The 23514-nt window shown below is 38.9% G+C and overlaps 1 protein-coding gene across 1 annotated transcript in view; it reads left to right on the plus strand.

The window, feature by feature from the left end:
• Positions 1-23514, plus strand: part of ARHGEF38 (Rho guanine nucleotide exchange factor 38) — a 53074-nt gene that overhangs the window by 13198 nt on the left and 16362 nt on the right. Inside the window, exons 2-6 of the mRNA XM_034442222.3 lie at positions 1039-1229; positions 4869-4992; positions 9578-9725; positions 14582-14599; positions 20504-20703. Coding sequence (XP_034298113.1) covers positions 1039-1229; positions 4869-4992; positions 9578-9725; positions 14582-14599; positions 20504-20703 — 681 coding nt within the window. The remainder of the gene's footprint in view (positions 1-1038; positions 1230-4868; positions 4993-9577; positions 9726-14581; positions 14600-20503; positions 20704-23514) is intronic.

A 23514-nucleotide genomic window follows, 5' to 3' on the forward strand; every position in this document is an offset into this window, starting at 1 on the left:
TGTTCACCGCCCTGAGTCCGAAAGGAGAAGGGCGGTATAGAAATTTGAAAAATAAATAAATAAATAAATAAATAAACATAAAGAAAATACTTTTCTGTACTGAAAAATATAATTCAGATTGGAGGGGAAACAATAAGTGGGATGGAAGGAGGAAAGAAACAGAGAAACAGCAATGTTGAGGATATTAATTCAGGTAGATAAATCTGGGTGTTCATATCACTTAATGAAGACTAAAGTGTTAAGTCCAAGTAAGTGTATAAAAATAATATTGAATATCCTGAGTATTGTTTCAAAGTATTAGAGCAGAAAGATCAGTATAACATAAGCTCAGGAAAGAAACAGGAAACTAAGATTAGCTTTCCTTTCATGAGACTGTTGCCATAAATGTGTCCAGGTTGTCCTCATTTAGCAATTACAATTGGAACTGATCACTTGGTTGTTAAGTGAAGCAGGCATTAAGTGAAACAGCAATTGTCCTTGTGATCTTTCTTCATCTTTCCTTTGCAGATCTGTGAGAGTTGTAAATGTGACGATTGATCATAAAGTTACTTTTTCATCATTGTTACAACTGCAAAGTATCACTAAATGAGGCAGTCACTAAATGAGGACTACCTGTACTTATCTTTGAATTCAGAAACATCAGTTTTGTTCATATGACAGTTCCTATTAAATATATATAGCCAAATCATGTTTTCATTAACCATGTTTTATGGAACAACACCCAAGTAGTTAGGATCTCACAATGTGCTATGCCATAATTCACAGTCAGCAAGTTGTAGTAGCTAGCTTCACCTGATGAATCTAATCAAAGAAAATCAGAGTATGGCTTAGTGCTACGCTATGTATAAACTAAACCAATCCAAGCTGGGCATGAAGTAAGCCACTAGATCATGTTCATGACCATTGGTAGAATATCAGCTGCAAACTTCTGGATTTGTGTGCCGTTCCCATGTGCAGCTGTTCCTTTGCGTAGGTCATTTAGCCCTAAACAAGTTGTTAACCTGTTTGTAAAACAAAAGTTTGTTTGTTTGTTTACAGAAAAGATGGCACCCCATACGGGATCTGTAGGACCAGTTGGTTTACCCCTGGAAACTGAAGAACAACTGATTAAGCGAATGATGGCCAGAAGGCAAAAGATAATTGCAGAAATACTTCAAACAGAAAGAGATTATCTTAGTGATCTGGAACTCTGCATCAGAATAGTGGTTGAGCCCTTGAAAAAAAGGCAGGTAAGAAAGTTTTGGCCCTTCCTTCCTTCCTTCCTTCCTTCCTTCCTTCCTTCCTTCCTTCCTTCCTTTCCTTCTTTCCCTCCCTCCCTCCCTTCCTTTTTGCTCTTTTTCTACCTGAGAAAAGCAAAGAAGCTAGATGCAATTGCTAGTTTACTTTCAGGTCCAATTCAAGGTGTTGGTCATCACCTTTAAAGTAAGGTGACCAGACGTCCCGCTTTTGGCGGAACAGTCCCGCTTTTGAGCAATTTGTCTCGCGTCCCGCAGCGTTTTTAAAAAGTCCCGACTTTTCATTCTGCCTCCTGAGTCCCGGCTGCTCCTGAGTCCCAGCTGATGGCTAGAGGGAAAAAACCTGTTTAAACTCTTGCCGCGGGGCTTCAAAGGTCCCCCTCTCAGCTGATTTGCGCAAGGCTCTGCTCTTGCTAAATTGCTCAGCAGTTTTTTTTTCTCTTTGTGCAAACCAAGCTCAAAACGAAACTGAAAGTAAAACAGGCTGTTGGCTTTGCTGTTTGCTTGCAACCTTGGAAAATTAGGCAGCAGATTTATTTTCCTTTTCCTCACCAAAAAAGGTAGGTGCAAACAATGGGAAATTATTTAGGGCAAAAGAGGAGAGTTCAAGATTTTAAAACACAAAAGAAAAAAAAGCTCTTTTTAACTAGGGAATTGTAATAATTGAGATACTGTTAATTGTATACTGTGTTGAAAGCAGAAATGGTTAAGTTGTGGTTTGGAGGAATATATGGGGGAAATTATTTGGTTTATTATTATTGGTAAGTATAATTAATTGATTTGTAAGAAATTGGATTGCATGGAAATAACTGGAATATTCCTGTTCATATTGATTAATATACAAAAAAGATAGTTATATAACTAATTGATTTATATTAAAATGTTGAATTTGTATTAAACAACTGTATTACATAATTACATAATTAACCAATGTGAGGATGGATATAAAAATAGATGACAATGGGAAGGGGTATAATATAGAATAGAAGGGAAAAATTGAATTTGATTAAGATTAGAGATGAGGATGAAGGGTAATATTGTTTTTTTAAAAAAATAGATGAGGAATAAATATGGCAAAAAGGAAATATAGAAATTGTAAATTTAATTGAAATGACTAAACGCTGTTTAAATTTGTGAACCAGCCAAATATTCTGTTCAAAGAAAATACATTGTATGTTTGTATGTGTGTTTCTAATTATTGCTATTTATTCATATTTGTTCTCTTTTATTCTTTAAAGTTTAACAATTCATTCTTTATCTTAATATCTTTATATTTGTTTGGGGTTGGCTTTCTTCCCTTTCATCTTTTTTATTGTACAGCAATCTTTCTCCTCAAACCTCCCACCTCTCTTTTCTTTCCTTCTTACTTTCTCTTCCCCCCACCCTCTTCTTCTCCTCCCTATTTCCTCTTCCTTTCTCCTTCTCCTCCTCTCTTCCTCCCTCTCTTACCGTCACTCCTCCTCTAATTTCCCTTCCCTTCCTTCATCCCTCTCTATTGCTGTATCCTTTAATGCATATGGACTACTCAGAGGGCTGAAAAAGTTATTTTTGACTGGTCCTCACACTTTTGACCAGTCCTCGAACTTACGACTGTCCTCACATTTTACATTTTTCCCCTATCTTGTCATCATGGTGAAGAGAAGCAGTTGGGAAGTGAGTGACATGGTTGTTAAGAATGCTGCATGGGCATAAGTGTGAGGATGGTCATAAGTGTGAGGACCAGTCAAAAGTGCGAGGACCTGTCAGAAATGACTTTTTCAGCCCTCTGGTTAGTCCTTTTGTGCATATGGACTACTCAGAGGGCTGAAATGACTTTCCAGCCCTCTGAGTAGTCCCTATACACATAGCCATGGCCACCCGGTCACATGACCAGCTAGCCACGCCCACCCAGTCACATGGCCTCCAAGCCACAGCCACACAATAAGCCACGCCCACAATGGTGTCCCTCTTACCAATGTTAAAATCTGTTCACCTTACCCTATACACATAGCCATGGCCACCCGGTCACATGACCAGCTAGCCACGCCCACAAAATAAGCCACACCCACAGTGTCCCTCTTTACCAATGTTAAAATCTGGTCACCTTACTTTAAAGCACTTCATGGCAAGGGTCTAGGTTACCTGAGGAATAGCCAGCCACTTCGGTGATCCCTGGCTAACACATGCCATATGCTAAATAAATAAATAAAACCTGAGGAACCTATCATCCCCACTACATCAATCCATTCCACTCAGTCAAGCAGGGAGGTCATGTTTCATATCCCATTAGTCAAGGAGTTTCAACTGGCAAAACCAGTTGAACCAGGAAGGGGGCCTTCTCTGCTGTTACCCCTGTTCTTTAGAAATTTTACCCTCAATCTTCTGAAGTGTGTGAGGCAGCCCTGAGGGTAGCTGGTGGCTTGAGGGCACTCCCACACTCTCATTAACTTTTTAGCCTTCTGAATTTTTTAACTTTGACTTTCACTTCAAGCTTATAAGTTTGAACTTTTTGTCTGTGCTTTTGTTCAGGTTTTATTTATTATGTTGTTGTAAATTACCCAGAATCCCTTAGTTGAGGTGGGCAGCGTAGAAATTTAATAAATAAAGCCAGAGAGACATAGAGGCTGCATTTGCTCATGCAGATAGCTAACAATATTTTATAGTAAATTTGCTTTGTAGACCCAGACTGCAGGGTACTACATCTGAGGCAGCGATGCTAATGGAAGTGCTTATTACAATTATATCTTTTCATGCAGGTTTTATTCTGTCAGTTTGTTGTTCAGCTGGCACTTCAGAAACGTCTGGCTACCACTTAAACGACACATTCTGAGTTTTGTTTTTCAAGCAAAACAGGCAGGCCGCTTTATTAAAAATATTTTTTGTTATTTTTTGCACATTTGAATTAATTTTGCACATTTTATTTTTTTTTATTATTAAGTGGATCTGTAGGGCTGCTTTGTATATATATAGCATTGCAACAAAAAGGGATAACTTTTATAGACCATTAGGAATTAATAATCAAGCAGATAATCTAAATTATTTACATGATTACCTTTAGTTTTATCACATTTATGTTTGAGAAACGTACCTTAAGATAGGAAAAATTTCTTTACTGGGAGGTTGCTCTGAGGGGAGAGAGAGTATTAACCATTCTCCAATCTTGTGTTACTTAGTTGTATTGTCCTCCAGCTCCCATAGTCTTCCAGCCAGTATGATTTTGACTTCACTGCTTAAAAAAAATAATGAAGACCGATCTATACATATCCTGCCATGAAAATATATCAGCTGAAACTGTTTGCATTTATATTTCTTTTACATATTTCTTATATTATGTATTTATATTGTATTTATATTGTAATAAAAATATCCCATCCTTTTCAATCCAGTTCTTTAACCTGTTAGTTTCAAATCTTAGTAGCAATGTATACATTTTGGCTTATTATATGCTCATCATTTATAGAGAATTATTTCAAATTCAGTTTTATTTTGTTTTTATTCCAACTGTCCTTTTATTTAAACCTCTCTTTCATCTGATCATGAGAAAACCCATTGAAAAGCGAGTATGTAGATTGTGTTTCTGAGCAAAGAGTAGGTTGACAATAGTAGCATCCCATTTTTTCCTCAAGTTTTTGCCCATTGTTTTGGTTTCATTAGATTGCTCGACTTGATGTGGACAGCTTATTCAGCAACATTGAATCGGTCCATGAAATATCATCCAAACTGTTGTCATTGTTGGAAGAAGCAACATCAGCTGTGGAACCAGACATACAAATAATCGGTATGTTGTTGTCTTCCTGAATTCTACAGTGCTACCTGCAGCAATAACAACAATTGTAATAATAATGCTTCTATAATTTGCCCATTGCCCCAGCCAGAGTCAAACTTACCTGTTTATTTTTCCAAACTACCATTCCATGTAGTGTACAAATGAAAGATGGAGAATCAGGCCCATAATCAACCGGCAACATCATACACACCTTAATCCAGGTGGCATCAGCTCCTATCAGACTTTCTTACCGATGCTCTTCCAGCAGCATATAATTGTACTAACTGGGTCAAATATCTTTTATTTTGGAGAGTCCTGGCCCCAGGATGTGGGAAGGCCCCGGGCATCAGGATAGCTGTAATAAGGTTTTGTCATTACTAGGCCCTACCTGATTTGTCAGGCTGGAAACAGTAAGCCTGTTTGGGGGTGGTATTCACTTACCTTCGCTACTGGTTCACAAATGGGAGCGCATGCACAGAGCGTCAAAAACGGGACGTGATGACGCCCGAGTGGGTGGGTGGAGCCTCCCGCAGCCACCGCTGGCCTGTTTGCCAATCAGTGTTTGAGAGCAGAGATATCCACTTGCGGGGGCCTAAAAAGGCAACACATAGCAGAACATTTATCTGGGGCTGAAACAAACGGGTTGTATTTTTAAGTGCTAAACTGTCATCTTCCTTTTTTTGACCTCTTGTTCAGGATGTGGCTGTCAAGAGCTGTGTTTCATATTACCTGGCTGTCAAGTATGTTCTGTAATGGAGAGGGTTGCTTTGTAGCTCTTTTTCTTAGAGGATATTCAAACAGATCAATTGACTGGCTCTAGGAGTTTCTAGGATACAGGTGACTGGACTGTGTTATTTAACCCTTTTCAAATGAACCACCCAGAGATGAGTTGTCTTGTTCTAACTGCACTCTAAACCTCCACTAACTCTGTATATTTATTAGATTATATTCTGTCTTTCATCCAGGAGCTCAAAGCAGTTTACAGTATATGGGTATTTTTCAGTGGTGAAATCTAAAATTTGTTACTACCGGTTCTGTGGGCGTGGCGTGGTGGTGGTGGAGTAATGTGATTGGGTGGGCGTGGCCAACTTTTTTTTTTAACTTTTAAAACCATTTTTTCTACAACCTCTTCGGCGAAGAGGTTGTAAAAAAATGCTTTTAAAAGCCTCTGACGATCCCAGCTGAGTTACCTGATCGCCAGAGGCTTTTTTTTCTATTAAAAGCCTCTGACGATCAGGCAACTCAGCTGGGATCGTCAGAGGCTTTTAAAAGCATTTTTTTATAACCTCTTCAGCCGATGAGGTTGTAGAAAAAATGCTTTTAAAAGCCTCTGACGATCCCAGCTGAGCCGCGCGATCATCTGAGGCTTTTTTTTTTTACTTTTAAAAGCATTTTTTCTGCTGAAGAGGTTGTAGAAAAATGCTTTTAAAAATAATTTTAAAAAGACTCTGATGATTGCATGGCTCAGCTGGGCATGGCGGGGTGCAGGGATTTTTGCTACCGGTTCTCCGAACCACCCGCTGCCATCGCTACCAGATCAGGCAATCTTACCCCTGGTATTTTTATTTTACTTTCACAACAAAGGTGTCTTTCCATGGCTAAGATTGGGCTTGAATTTAGGTTCCTGCAGCTCCAGTCCAACACCTCAGTTACTACATCCCACTGGATCTGCCTAGAAAAAAAAAAGGACAAAGCTGCATAAAAAGAACACCTTCACACAGATTAAAACAAGGGTTTTAAAAGTTTCCCAAATTGTGCTTTATTTGATGTCATATAAAGCAAACATAACTGACCTTCCATGTGTTTCTGAATTATAATATCTAATATTCCTTGCAATGACTGATTTCACCATGAGTTTTTTTATTGTTTGGGGTTGGTTTTTTTTTTGCTTTTTTCTTATGAATGCAAAAGCTAAATAACTTTTTGATCTTTTAGTTGGTCATCATTTATGTTATGATGTAATTCAATATTCTATAAATAATATGTTAGGTCAGGAGGAATGGGCTAGGACATCTATCTAGAACACACTCATGCGTTTTCTTGCTATGAGGAATGATTTGTCATTGTCATCCTCCTATGCTTTTTCAACTTCTCAATCTAGCCTGTAGCTCTTAGATTTGATCTGATCACCCATCCAAATTCTAAACAGAACCAATGCTGAATATTTAGTCACATTGAATCAGTGTTTCACCTCCATGAACATGTATGCACATGCACACGTGACATACAGGCACACAAATATAGGGTGAAGATCTGGTTCAAATTTGACATCCAAACTGTGATTAGAAATCTGAAGATAGCAAGATTTACTTTGGAGCATTTGAGTTTGAAGATGTAATTCTTAAATATATCAAACCTATGCTTAGTAGAAAAGCATCAAAATGTCCACAGTGCTTTATGTAACCTATAGCTTTCTGAGTGTTTGGGTTCACACTACATAAAGCTTTATTTTGTCTTTTTAAAAAAACAAAAACAAATAAAACATAACAAATCATGATTTGTTGACTGGGAGATTGGCTGGGTTTAAACAAGATGCCGCACCCTAAAGTTAGGTCTTAGCACAAATGACACAGAACACTGAAACAAAAGGAAGTGCTTCATGATTTAAAGGGATTAATGAAACCAGCCAATGCACAGTTAATCTTAGAAGAAACAAGAATATTATTGTTGACTGTAACAGTTGCTATGTGATTCCTGGTTTAGAAGCAACAAGGTAGAAAAATAGTCATGTTTCATTATATCGAATTATAAGTTGAATGGCTTTTTTGAGACAGCCTTCTGCAGCATCCAAGGACACTCTGATTGATAGGTTGTTGATTCGTATTCTTAGTACTGTTATTAAAGTAAATGATGTGAATGGCTGAGGAAAGAGGAGGTTTCCTTTTCTTATGCATGCAGTAAAAAGGACATGCCTCCATTTAATCATATCCATGTGCACATTATCTGTAATGAAAGCTGTGCATTTAGCCTCTTGTCAACCCAGTTCACCTTTCTGTGTTTGGCATTTATCTTAGCTACTAGACACAAAGGAAAAATCAAAGACTGAATTGTTTTGTCCCCAACTTAGCTAGAAGCCGAAATAAATACATTGCACAGAGGTGCTGCTTTTTCCAGATATGTTTTTGCAGCTGAGGTATCAAATAAGACCATGTGTTATGCTTTCGCATTTCTGTATCTGCATCATACTCTTAATGAGAAGTAAATTCTTTCAGAAAGTTTCTTTCTAGTTGCTTTCAAGAAGTCAAAGACTGACTTCCTTTTTGGTATGTGCTTTTCTTTGTTTAGGGTTTACCTTTCATAACAGCTTGGTGTTTCGAAATCAGGCAAAGTCTCTGTGTGCCCCTGAAGCTGGTTATCACTGGGCTCCTATCCTTATTGTGACTATTGAACAAACCAAGAATGATTTAATTTAGTGTCCACTATAAATCAAGGAGCCCAACAGTGCTGTGCTTTATTTTCAAACCAAGAACATAAATAAAAATTGGTTTGCACATCACGACTTAAGTGAGAATGACAAGGAAAGATTCCTAATGCAGCTAATATGTTAAAGAATTTAATTTAATTTAATTTAATTTAATTTAATTAATTCAATTTATATGCCGCCCCTCTCCGAAGACTCAGGGCGGCTCACAATACATTTTAAAAAATCATCACAAAAAACATTTAAAAATTAAAAACATTAAAAACTCATTCACGCCATTCATGGCCGGATCTCACCAGATCACAAGAGCGAGATCAACGGCCCCAGTCCTGCCGGAAAAGCCAGGTCTTCACCGCTTTTCGGAAGGCCAATAGGGTGGGGATGATCCGGACCTCAGGAGGTAATTGGTTCCAGAGAGCCAGGGCAGCCGGAGAGAAGGCCCTTCTCCGTGTGCCCGCCAGCCAGCATTGTTTAGCTGACGGGACCCGGAGGAGACCAACTCTGTGGGATCTTACTGGTCGCTGGGAGCTAGGAATTATTTCTTATAAAGACAAGGACTAAAATTGACAACGCTTTGATCTTATAGTTCTCTGTAGTTGACTTGAGTCAAAGAGCTGTCCTGTGTAAAATAGGTTCTCTTAAAAAAGAGACCTTAATGGATGTCATTTAGAGCAGGGGTGTCAAAATCAATGCCCGGGGCCCGGATCCAGCCCATGGGGTGCTTAGATCTGGTCCAAGGGGCCTCCCTAGAAACAGCAATGTACCACCTTGCTGTGCCTCTGCCTGCGAAAAAAGAGCTCTGGAGGGCCCCGTGCGGCCCTCCCAGGCTCCATTTTCAGCTGCAACGGCATCCTGCCCCCATCTGCCAGTGAAAACAGAGCTCTGTTTTCAAGCTGGCCACACCCACCCCGCTCCGGAGGTCAAACACAGCTCTGATACAGCCCTCAATGAAATCAAGCTTGACACCACTGATTTAGTGCAATATTCAATAATTGCAGCACAACCACTGAAAAGGCCAACTGAGATTCCAAAGCAGGAAACAGAATTTCCAAGACCAATTGTAAGTGTCCTGCAGATTTTAGAGGAGACAATATATCCCGTTACAAATTTTAGGGAGATCATGTATCATCTGACAGTGGTTTTATTTTGACTTATATGTATTTTTGACTTTCCCAGGTCAAGTGTTTCTACAGATTAAAGATGTACTAGAAGAAGCATACAAAATCTACTGTTACCATCACGATGATGCTCACCTTCTTCTGGAATTCTATGAAAAGGACGAGGAGTTGAAACAATGTATAAAAGACTGTTTACAGTCCTTGAAGTAAGATTTTTAGAAAACATTGTTTTCATTTTTTTGTTATTGTACGACATATGCGAGAGCTAATGTTTATTATAAATCCTAAATTATGTGGGAATTGGAGAGGATTATATTTTCAAAAGTTTGCTTTATTAAGGGTGTTCCTGTTTTTTCAAGAAGTTACTTGATTAGATTTATCTAATGCTTTTGATTCCTTTTGCATGACTTCAAAGAACTAAAAATGTTAGCAAAAATACAATATTATTTTTTATCTTTATTTTACTTTTGCTTTATTATTATAAAGATAAAAACTAATACAAACTAAAAAAATGAAAGAATAAAAATAAATCATATAAAGTGCAGAAAAGAAAAATAGAAAAGAGGAAAGAAAACAGTAAAAAAGAAAAGTTATATAAAGAAATAACTTACCCTTTTATCACGAGTATAAACAATTTCAATAACTTATCAATTTCTTATAAAATACAACAATATCTTTTTCTCATATCCCATATCTTATCTATAAACAATCCTCATTAAAGCCTCATCAGTACTGATCAGCAAAAGTCCATTAAAGGTTATCAGAGATAGCAACATATTTATTTAACCTTAATCAAATAAATGAACATTATATTCCTCCCTTTTAATAATCTTGAAATAATGTCCTGGAGTTTGATTTCTTTTCATATTTTTTTTTGTTTGTTTCTTCTCACAAAATTCTTTAAAGATTTAACCTCTTTTGTAAATCCAATATAGGAAAATTATCCAGGTTATTCTTTTGGTTTGTTATTTGTATCTACAGTACCTTTTCATTATTAAGATATCAGCCAATTTTTTTACACGTCCACTATATCATGTTTTTCCATGTCACAACCTGTCATTTTAAAATCAAATTTAAATCAATTGTCATCATGTCAGGTAACACTTGTTTCATTTCCATAGCATCTTTTAAATACTGTATATTCCATAGAGGCTCATACTTTTAAAACTAGTTGATTGTTCAAAACATTTTTTTCAATAAGTTTAATGTTAAAATATTTTGCTTCATTCTGTATTAGTAAATTGAGTGTTTGTCTCTTTTGACTGTAACATTTAGTTCCTTCCAGTTCTCTCTATTGTCTATTAGTTAAACTTTTATTAGCGGTATGTTTTTTTTTTAATAATTCAAAGAAAAAATATTTTCCCACGGGAAAGATTCTTCATAATTAATTCCAAAATCTTACTTCAAATTCATCTGGTCTGTTTGTAACCTTCCAAAATCAAAATTCTAATTACACTTTTGCTGTTTATTTAAAAAAAAAATTAAACTTGTACTTAAAATGTCCGTGGCTAAGGATTGAAGGAAACTCACCTGGCACTGTAAACATGTCAATCCAAAGATTTCTAATATCCGAAAATCAGTTAACAAGCAATTTCCAAAAGTGATTAGAAAAATATGTAAATCCAATGCCCTTAAAGATGCCAACCATGGCTTGAGCAAGATGCCTATTCCCTTATCCCCTACAGCATAAACATGCCAAATATCACTGTCTTGCAGTCTTCTCGCAAGGAGCAACTCTAAGGAGAACTTGTGGGTGATTTCAGGTATTCTCCTCATACAGAAGAGAATTACAAAGAGCCAGTCCACTTGCCAGTTCTTCATTCCATCGCAGTTGTTGGTTCCACTTTTAGCAGAGCTTTCAATTTATTTATTTATTTATTTATTTATTGAATTTCTATACCGCCCTACTCCCGAAGGACTCAGGGCGGTGCACAGCCATGAAATAAAACACATAGATATACAAAATTTAAAATCGAATAAAATGAATTAAATAAATTTGGCTGAATTAATACCCAATTTAAAATACCCATATTTTAAAATCCATTAAAAATTTAGAATTTACACTTAAAAGGGAGAAGATTTAGGCGAGGCCAGCTTGATGAAACAAAAGCGTCTTCAACTCGCGGCGGAAGGTGCGCAGATCCGGAATCCTCCGTATCTCTGGGGGGAGCTCATTCCAGATCGTCGGTGCCCCCACAGAGAAGGCTCTCCCCCTAGGGGGAGTCCAAAAAAGTCCAAAAATGGAATATTAAGAATAGGTTTCCTTATTATTCATGCAGTAAGGCCCAAGAATTCATATGTGTAAGTACTACACCACAGTTCTATTTACTGGGATTGTGAAAATTCCAGCAAAGGAATGGAAGCACCTGGGCATTAGCCTCTTCCAGCTTTTGAAATTTTTGGAAGGGTTGATACAAGACAGTGAAGAGAAGCCATAAAGGTGAGTGCTTTGCTTGACTCTTAGAAGCAAATGGAATGTATGGCTTCATGAAGTATATTACAAAGGAATAATGTCAGGGTTCCAAGTAACATACCCATAGCAAACAAAACTCTGAAGCAGATAGATTCCTCAAAGAATAGGTTTATTGGATATGTCATTGTCAGATGTAAATGCCTTATTCTATAATGTGTAAATAGTATATGAATGGGATATCAGGGGTTAATTTATCCTTCTATTCTTAATGTATTCATATTTCACCACTCCCTCATATAGCTCCACCCACTGTATATATAAGGAGCCACCTTCACCCTTTTCCTTGCTTCTATCTGTGAATATTCAGTGAATATAGAATGCCTATTGTAAATAAAAGGAAGTATATTTAATCCTTTAACTCTTACTATTATTATTGAGTCTGATCCTAAAAATATTGCAACAGTCATATTGGCACAGGCTGATGAAAACCGACTCTGATTATTCCCACAGTTTTCACCTCATTAAAAGTAAAAGTTTTCCACTTTCTCAAAACAATCAATCACATGGTCCAATCATGATACTGTCCAGTTGCTGGGTTATTCCAGTTCCCTCCTTCCGAGCACCTGCAGGAATGTCCTTGGTTCCCAAGAGAAAGTATTTTGTTTTGACTACAAGGCCCCAACTATCTCTATTCCCCCCTCCCTATCCCTCTTCTCCAATGTATCAGCACTGAAGTCTCAAAATGGCCTCAGTCAGGCCAGCTTCAGGGTTGACAAATAATTCATTGACGAATCAATAAAGTGAAACACCTTTTATAAAATTGCATGATTTAATTAATACTCCATTGTTCTTCAACAAAGCAGTACCTAGAAGTTTATTTATTTATTTATTTATTATTTAAATTTGTATACCGCCCTTCTCCCGAAGGACTCAGGGCGGTGCACAGCCAAAATTAAAATACATACAATACAAAATTTAAAATAATTTAAAAGCAGAATTAAATCGAATTGGCTTCCCAAAACATTAAAACCCATTACCCTTAAAATAACCCATTAAAATTTTAAGCCAGCCCAGCTTGCTGAAATAGGAAGGTCTTCAAAGCTCGATGGAAGGTCCGGAGGTCCGGGATTAGTCGTATTCCTGGGGGTAGCTCGTTCCAGAGGGCGGGTGCCCCCCCAGAGAAGGCTCTCCCCCTGGGGTTCGTCAGTCGACATTGCTTGACCGACGACATCCTAAGGAGGCCCTCTCTGTGGGACCGAGTTGGCCGGTGGGAGGTTATCGGTGGCAGAAGGTGGTCTCGCAAATAACCGGGCCCTAAGCCATGGAGCGCTTTAAAGGTGAGAACCAATACCTTGAAGCGCACCCGGAAGACCACTGGAAGCCAGTGCAGCTCGCGCAGGTAAGGTGTCACATGGGAGCACCAAGTTATTTATTCATCAATATTTATTCATTTGTTTGTTTGTTAAATGCCTCATCTTTTCTTGGGGCCACACAAATAGAACTTTCCCTTAATTTTATTCCCACAACATGACAATATAATATCAAACTGTGATGAATCTAAAATTGAAGTGAAGATCTGAAAGTCCCATTGCGCCAGAAGGAATATATAATATTGAAAAAGTTACTGCCTTATTATAATAATACTAAATCAAGATATAGTTTGTTTTAAGCACTCAAGGTCTACAAAATGGCTTCTGGATTCCTCGTGGGTCTTTTAGATTTTATTTTTAATGATAAATAATTTATTCTTTTATTGTTATTCTTTTATATATTCTTTTATTCATCTTAACAATAAAAGTGGTGGGTGGCTCGAATCTGTTTTGTTAGGATGTGTGTTTATCTGCCAAGAAAAATTACAAAGGTAAGCTGATAGAATGCATCTGGGAGACTTAAAGATGCACTTGTGTATCATGGAAAAAATAATTTCAACAGCTCTGGAAAATTGGTATGTTGTGACTGGTTAGATTCTCTGTGATAGCCATTTCATTAGATGCCTGGGACAGTTCTCAAAATACTTAATGCCCGCTGGCTCAAAAAAAAAAAAAAAATCAAAGATATCTGAACTAGAATCAGTCTACTAATATTCTCTAATTCAGCTAATTTTGCTGACTGCCAGCAGTTCAGCAGTTTGAATCTCACCAGGCTGAGGGTTGACTCAGCCTTCCATCCTTCCGAGGTCAGTAAAATGATTGTTGGGGGCAATACAGGGGTGAAATCCAGCAGGTTCTGACAGGTTCTGGAGAACCAGTAATGGAAATTTTGAGTAGTTCGGAGAACCGGCAAATACCATCTCTGGTTGGTCCCAGAGTGGGGTGGGAATGGAGATTTTGCAATATCCTTCCCCCAGGAGTGAGGAGGGAATGGGGATTTTGCAGTATCCTTCCCCTGGAGTGGGGCGAGAATGGAGATTTTGCAGTATCTTTCCCCTGTCACGCCCACCAAGCCACGCCCACCAAGCCATACCAAGCCACGCCCATAGAACCGGTAGTAAAAAAAATTGAATTTCACAACTGGGGCAATAGGTTGACTCTGTAAACTGCTTAGAGAGGGCTGTAAAGCACTGTAAAGCAACGTATAAGTCTAAGTGCTATTGCTATTGCTTTTCTTAAGAGACTGCTAATGATTCCGTATTTCTTTTTCTTTTTGCAGAAAGATCTATGAAGAAGGGTAAGTTATACATTTATTTACATGTATTACAGTATTACATCCGTCCTGCATTTGGGATGGCTAATTGTGAACCCTATTTATATGTATAATACAGGTAGTCCTCAATTTATTTAGTGACTGTTCAACGGCACTGAAAAAAGGCACTGAAAAAAGTGACTTATGACCATTTTTCACACTTATGACCACTGCAGCATCCCCATGATTATGAGCTCAAAATTCAGATGCTTGGCAACTGGTTCATACTTATAACTGTTGCAGTGTCTCGGAGTCATGCAATCCCTTTTTATGACTTTCTGACATGAAAAGTCAATGAGGAAGCCAGATTCACTTAACAACTGGGTTAATAACTTATCAACTGCAGTGATTCACTTAACAATTGTACGAAGGTCGTAAAATTGGGGCAAAACTCATTTAACAAATGTCTGACTTAACAACAGAAATTTTAGGCTCAGCTGGGGTTGTAAGTCAAGGGCTACCTGTAAGAACCTTATTATACCTTATTATGTACATAAATCAGTGAATATGTTATTGTATTCCACTTTTTTTTTGGAAATCAATAAAAGTATTGAGAAAACCATGAACAGCCAAGAAAACAAACAAAGGGATTGTCAGACAAATCAATCCAAAGCAGGGGTGGGTTCTACTTATCTTTACTACCGGTTTCAAATGGGATCGCGTGCGCACCGAGCTTCTGTGCATGCGCAGATCGCCTATGATAACATCTGGGAAGTGGGCAGAGCCTCCTGCCGGTTTTACTATCGGTTCTTGAGAACCGGTCCGAACCAGGGGTAACCCACCACTGGTCCAAATTTTGTTACAGGTACAAATGAACAAGCTCAAATTACCCTACTTTGACCACATTATGCATTATACAGAAAAGGCTGTAACAGTGGTAAAGGTGGAAGGAAAGGAAAGAAGAGGATGGCCAGCAGCAAAGTGGATGGATTTACAGTGGCATAACAGAATAACAGAGTTTGAAGGGACCTAGTCCAACCCCCTGCTCAAGCAGGAGACCCTATACCCATGATGGCAAACCTATGGAACGCGTGCCTGAGGTGGCACGCAGAGCCCTCTCTGTGGGCACACACGCCGTCGCCCCAGCTCAGCCAGCTGGTCGTCGGGTTTACAGCACTCTGGTGCAAGTGCTTGCACATGTGCACGCCCGCGCACCAGTGGTGGGTTGCCCCCGATTCAGACCGGTTCGCAAGAACTGGTAGTAAAACCGGCGGGAGGCCCCGCCCACTGCCCCGGATGTCATCATCGGCGATCTGCGCTTGCGCAGAAGCAAGGCGTGCATGCATGTTGCGAACTGGTAGTAAAGATAAGTAGAACCCTCCCCTGGTGCACGCGCACTTTCTGGTTTTGGCACTCTGTGCCTAAAAGGTTTGCCATCACTGCCCTATACCCTTTCAGATAAATGGTTGTTCAATCTCAATCTCAAGTGATGGAGCACTGAAGCACCTTCTGAAGGGAAGCCATTTCACTGATTAATTGTTCTAACAGTCAGGAAATCTCCTTATTTCTAGGTTGCTTCTCTCCTTGATTAGTTCCCATCCATTGCCTCTTGTTCTGCCTTCAGGTGCTTTGGAGAATAGGTTGGCTCCCTTTTCATTGTGGCAGATACTGGAACGTTGCTATCATGTCATCCCTAATCCTTGTTTTCATTAAACTAAAAAAAAACCTTAAACTGAGCAGGTTAGGGGCAGTTCATTCAGAAAACACATATATATGGTGAGGAGCATCACGTACGGTAGACCTTTGGAGGACTAAGAATAAAAAAATGACATGATAGAACATAATCAAGCAAATTTTTTAAATCTCAAGCCAACATTCATACAGTATATGACAGGCTTAGATAAAGTCAACTAACTCACTCTCATCCACTGGAAAGATGAAAGACCTACTGTGATGACCCAGGGCTGGTCACAGAAGCAACATAGCCAGAACGAAGGCTTAACTCCCCTTTATTGCTCCAACTTTGCCCCAAAAGCCCCACTGTTCACTGCAAGTCCAGGAACAAAACTCTAAACACGCAGCTCCAATAGTTCCTGGCTGCTATTAGTCCAGAGGAGCAGCACAGTTCTGACAGCAGCCACAGTTCAGGGAATGTGGTTCCAAGGAGTCCTCATCACAGGAAGAGTTCACTGAGACTGCAACACAACCTGGAGCAGAACTGGCGAACTCGCACATAGTTCGCCAGTTCTATGAGCAAACTCGCACATAACCTGGCCAGGCAAGCAGGGCAAGACAAATAGGGCATGGCAAACAGGACAAGGCAAGCAAAGTATCCAGATGTTGGTAACAGCACGTGAGACTGGAAAAAGACAACACTTGTTCCCAATAGGTGCCCCTCCCAACAGTGTCTCTTTAAATCTCATTCCCCAGGTGAGAGGAGGGCACCCTCTTCCCGAGTCGTTGGGTTGCCCTGCACTGATCCTGCCTCCTCTCCATTCTCCGTGCTTGGAGATCAGGGGAGACAGGTAATTGCTCGTTGTTGGGGCTCCGTCACTCCTCTGCTCTGCTTCCTGCCCTCTCCTCCCCCCCGGTCATCCTGTGCCCTCCCTCCTTCACTGGTGACCCTTCCCAGGCCCGAGGGACCTGGGACTGCTTTGTCCTGCTCCTCCAGTCATTCCTCCATCAGCCCTAGCTCCGTCTCGTCTCCTTGGACCCAAACGCCGATGGGGCCATGACACCTACCTTCTCACACCTTCATGTTCCTTCATGCCTCCTTTATAGCATTAAACATCCATGAGGCCATGCTATCCATGAAGCTCTACATGGAATCTGCCTGTAATGGTATCAGTAGCCTGAGGATAAAGACCTTCAGGTCTTTAAGGAATGGGTAGTGAAGACTTGATGTCAATACCCTCATCCTGTTCCTAAGTCCAGTCTGACTGCTATAAAAGCGATGGGGACTGATGATGATAGGAGTGGTGATGTCAAAGATAGGCAGGATAAGATAAGTTTCCAATGACTTCCTCTTTTTTTTCAGTCACTTTGTTGCCTTCTGCTCATGGTCTCCACATACAGTGCTGGTTTAAACAAGATTTATTTAATAAAGTGCAGTTTGTTGGCTTCACACAACATATGAAAGCCAAATAAATAAGTAAAGCATGTTCTGGCTTAACAGCTTTGGTAAACCCAGTTTTTTGTTGACTGTTGAACAATTGGGTGTGTATACTATAGTTTTGAACTCTAAATACAGCATCCATATAATTAAAGAAAAAATCAGGAAACACTTTTCAGCTTACCCAATTTAACCTAATCATTATTGGTGCCTTACCTCTGGTCACGAACGGAATTTGTTTGTGACCTGGCATAATATATATACTTGTCTTATAACAAAACACAGACACAGTTTCAACAGTTGACCTACCCTTCCTTGGCCAATGAAAACTCCTTAATTAGAAAGCTCACATGGTTTTGTGATCCTGAGTTGGCATAATAAAGCTCTTGTCTCAATCAAATGTAGTTAAGGTTGTGCTTATACAAATAATATCAAAAGACAAAAAGAGATCATACCTAGGCATATTAATAGCAGATGTGCATTAAATTACTCTTGCTGAATTTCTGAAAATTGATGTGCCCTTATCATTGTTAAAGTATAGGCCAAAAGCTGTGAATTGCACCGATTATAAATTGGTCAATAATTCATTAGCCTTTCAAAATATAATTTATGGATGGTGCTGTTTGGACTAGATACAGGGGATTCATGTAACCTCCAAGCATCCAGAGACAATAAAAGGCTCTGTTCTTTTTTGGGAATCCTAATGAGCATTTTGGCATGTGGATTTCTGCACATCTGTCTACTCGATGTTCCAGCTCCACAATAACCCTTTTCTTTAAGCTCTACCCAGAGCCCTTAACTCATAGAAAAGACAGTATGTTGGTGATTAGCAGGATAATAGCTCTATGACATCCTATGAATAATTTTGAGAGTCATTTAGGCATGCACACACATATATAGCTGCAAAGAAATGAGAACCCTTCTGCGTGAAGCTTTTGCATTTTAGTTTAAACAGAGAAACAGAGTTCTCTGTACTATGAAGTAGGAGCTCCCCCAAGCTGTCAGATACGGCTTGAATAACTCTGCTTAGACAACTGAGTTCCTGGCAGAAATTAATTTCCGCATTCTGCAGCATTGATCCTTTTATTTTGTTTTGCTTTTAAGTAAAGCCTTCTTCAGGTTGAGCTTGAATCCTTGATGACTTCATAGACATGTACTGCAGTTCATGTAGTTTTCCTGGAGATAATATAAAAGTGGCTTGCCACGAATATCTGAAATTTTGTTGTTTTCTAGTATGGTTTGCAGCCATGTTATCTTTGCATCCCTGCCAAGATAAGATGTATACCTGGGAAAAATAATAGCAATTCCAACTTTAAAAAGCAAACAAAATATGCTATACTGTATACTGCCAGTGAGTCAACAGGGAAGGATAACAAGGTCATCAACGGTTTATTAATCTAATCTAATCTAATCTAATCTAATCTAATCTAATCTAATGCAATGCAATGCAATGCAATGCAATACAATACAATACAATACAATACAATACAATACAATACAATACAATACAATACAATACAATACAATACAATACAATACAATCTATAATTGGGCTGCTGGCTTCCAGGAGAAAACTCCCAGGAAAAAAATCAAAAGATTGCAAAAGATGTAGTATCCTGTCCATTTCTTGTACCATAATGATAGTCTGATTTATAGAAAGAAACAAGCAAGGTTTCCCAAGTCACAGAAGAAACAGATTTGCAGCTGCTAAACTAATCTGCTTTGTAAGTAGAAAGAAGGTCAAAGTCTGATTGTACTAGTTATATTAGATTAATTGCAAGTGAAGTTTTATTTCCAGTCTGATACAGTGAAGTTTTGTGCTAGTATACAATAAATGGTAAAATGCCCTGATTGGCAAAAGGCAGTCTCTGCTCCCTGTAACGGGAGCATTCCCTAAACTCTGCATAATCACCACAAATGCTATTAAGTCTAGGTTCAAAATTAGCTCAGGAATAGCCTTTTGCATGCCACTATTCAAAAAAGTATTGTTTGTATAAATAGACAAATATCTCTTGCCATTTGCAGCTGTATTTAAGCAATCTGCTTAGCCACAGCTAACTTAACTAAATTAAGCAAACACGGTGGGCTTGCACTTTGTGCTAAAGTAGACAGAAAGCTAGGGGCTGTGATGGCTCAGTTGTCAAAGATGCTGAGCTTGTTAGCTGGAAAGCTGACCACCTCGGCTCGAGACCCAAGCACCGCATGACGGGGTGAGTTCCCGTTACTTCCCAAGCTCCTGCCCACGTAGTAGTTCAAAAGCATGCAAATGTGAGTAGATAAATAGGTACCACTTCAGTGAGAAGATAACAGTGTTCCATATGCCTCAGCATGTTCTGGCCACATAACCATCCTTCACTAAGAAACAGAGATGAGCACTAGAGTCAGACATGACTAGAAAAGAGAAACCTTTATCTTTTCCTTTAGCCAGAAAGCTGGCTTTGCTCACCATGCTGAGTTAAACTGTGGTTCTCTGTTTGTGGTTTGGTATGCTATGACAACACAATCATTGAAATGTAGATGAGTCAGAATTATAACAGAAGGGAATTAGACTTCTGTGCCCTCCGAGATTCATTCATAAAACCATGGAAGGTGTTGACTATTTGGCACACTAAACAACAAAGATGCTAATGCATTTGCAGAACTAGGCGTATCTACAATTGTAATAATCAAATATTCATGCTAACATTTCCCCGCTACTCCTAAGCTTGTTACGGTAAGAATTGCTGTTAGTGTGGGGTTGTTGTGAAAGCTAATTATTACAAGGAAATGCAATCGTCTTCTTCCCTATTTTGCAAGAACTCTCCTTTGTACTTAACATGGCTTAATTTAAATTTCAGGGGAAAACCAAATCTACTAGATATGGGATCTCTGATGATCAAACCAATACAACGTGTAATGAAGTATCCTTTGTTATTGTGTGAGCTCTTGAATGCCACTCCTAGGTCTCATCCCGACCACAAAGCCCTGCAGGATGCCTTGGTTGCTATGAAAGATATGAATATGAATATAAATGAACTTAAAAGGAGAAAGGATATAGGTAAGAGAAAGTCAAACAATATGGGATATTTGTACGGGACCTGCTTGCATGACCTTTTCAGAACAATGAAATGACCATTATAGAAAATAATAAGATGCTGGACCATATTGATTTTTTTCCCTGTATGGAATGAAATTTGAAGCTTGCATACATGGCAAGCAGCAGCAAGCAGCAGCAAGCAGCTTTGTTTTAAATATAAGTACCTGAGGAATGACTGTGAAAGAGCAACATTCTCCTCGTTTCCATTCTTGTGAGCTTCCAATATATTTGGCCACTACGAAAACAAAGTATTAGACCAAACAAATCTTTTCTGAATCATCTAGGAATTTTCTTGTGGTGAAAGCTCAGATATACAACTGAAATACCTTTCCTGAGAGGGTTTGTTCATCCCACATTAATCTGGGTTGATCTAAAGAGCTGACCAAATTATTTATTTACAAATTAAGCCATGGATTGATTTATAATGAATATGGGCAATGGAAGACAGTGGACCTGTTCCTGTGGAATTCTTATTTTATGGAGCTTTAGTTTTAGAAAAATGGTTCTGTCACTTTAATATCTGTCCGATTTCAGAACGATTGTTCTGCGCAGTGAAAATATGCCAAACGAATTTGCAGAGGTCATACATATTTCGGAAGGAAAATTGTTATAAGAAAGGCATTCAGATAGGAACTTAAATCAACTTCAAGCTACAATAATTACACTTAGCATTAATTTTTCAAATTCATTTGTGTTGTACAAAGCATTCCTGAAAGAAATGTGAAAGAATCAACATCCACTTATTAAGCTCAAAAATGTAACAAGACATAAGACCAGGATTCAGATACCTTTCCAAATGTTATACAGGCACTCCTCGACTTATGACCATTCAGCAATCCAGGACCTCCCCCATTACTTGAGGTCCCACATGCTCCAAAATAATAACTGCAGCAGGGATTGCTGGAATTCAGTGGGCATCTCATTTAATGACTGCAATGACGTATGACCATAGTTTTGCTCTGAACTGTGGTCCTAAGTCGAGGACTACTTGTACAAGAGCCCTAATCTGCTTAACTATGCTCCATGGCATAGGGCCTAGCTATCTCCAAGACCGCCTGCTGCTACCGATGACCTCCCATCGACCCGTGCGCTCCCACAGAGAGGGCCTCCTCAGGGTGCCATCAGCCAAACAATGTAGGCTGGTGGCCCCCAGGGGGAGGGCCTTCTCTGTGGGGGCTCCCACCCTCTGGAATCAGTTGCCCCCTGAGATAAGAAGAATCCAGGACCTCAATGCCTTCCGTCGTTCCCTGAAAACCTATCTTTTTCAGCAAGCCGGGTTGGCTTAAGAAGAAATTTTTAAAATTTTTAAATTCTTTTAATTAGTCTGTGATTCTTAACTTTCGGGCCAAAATTTATATATATTTTTAAATGTTTTAATATTTGTATTCTATGTTTTTTTTATCTTGGCTGTATACCGCCCTGAGTCCTCAGGGAGAAGGGCGGTATATAAATTGGAAATTAAATTAAATTAAATTAAATTAAATTAAACTATCAAACAAACTACAAGAGGCTGGTTTCACACATAGTGTCCAGCTTGAATTTGGCTTATTTTTGGATAGGCATGTTCTGTATTTGGACGCCATACACAGAACTTTATCTGATCACAAAGTAGGGCTGCAAAAATCTAAGCAACTATTATATGGCAGCAAATTGTTAGCGTTATCTCTAAATCTCTGTTTCTATCCAACACATTGTTTGGAATTTCACAACTCAGATCTGGGAGTCCAATAAAAACACTTCCCAGGGGCTAAGCTTGAGGAAGACATAGGAAGGGGCCCATAACCCTGAAAAAAAGCTAAGCATATTCATATTATGAGAAAATAGTTTATTGTGATGTTGAAATACAGGCAATGGTGATGATATTTGACTGGATCCTTAAACATATTATAGCATGTTCTTTGTAGGATCAAAGCAATATTCATGTGGTTCACAATTCAGTTTTCAACAATTACTAGCTTCAAAGTGATAGACATTCCTTGCATTTAGAGTTCATGGGTATCTCATCTCTTTATACGGGAATTCCCTTGGGCTATTGTTCTTCATAAAGAACAATATATGCTTATTCATAGGCCAAAAAAAAAATCATTAAATCCCAGAACTAAAAAGCACATTTTGTTCCCATCTTATTTATCTTACTGCATGAGAAGACTGAAAAAATTGCTACAGCTTTAGTATTAGATGTTTGCATTTGCTTAAGGCATATAAATAAAATTAAGCATTTTTTTTCTTATTGTATCTGAGCTTCTCCCTGATAGATTCACTAAGAATTTTGCTTTGCAAACACATGAAAATTGCTATAGAATTCAAGCATCTATGCATTTTGCAATAAATAGAATCAAGGCGGCTATTGAAAATAACAGTGAAATTAAACTTTTTAAAAATTTATGTGGCCATCAGGACTTAATTATCTCTTCTTTCCGTCAGTAAAACAAATTGTAGCCTCTGTTTCTTTATTTCTCTAATCTGTGATAGCATTAAAAAAAAAAGTAGATTGAATTTCGCTGGTGCCTTATCAGTACACATCAGGGGTGAAATCCAGCAGGTTCTGACAGGTTCTGGAGAACCGGTAGCAGAAATTTTGAGTAGTTCAGAGAACCAGCAAATACCACCTCTGGCTGGCCCCAGAGTGGGGCGGGAATGGAGATTTTGCAATATCCTTCCCCCAGGAGTGGGAAGGGAATGGGGATTTTGCAGTATCCTTCCCCTGCCACGCCCACCAAGCCATGCCCACCAAGCCACACCATGCCCACCAAGCCACGGCCACAGAACCAG

This window comes from Pantherophis guttatus, chromosome 8 (assembly GCF_059756535.1).
Source record: "Pantherophis guttatus breed Tessera chromosome 8, ASM5975653v1, whole genome shotgun sequence".
NCBI lineage: Eukaryota > Metazoa > Chordata > Lepidosauria > Squamata > Colubridae > Pantherophis > Pantherophis guttatus.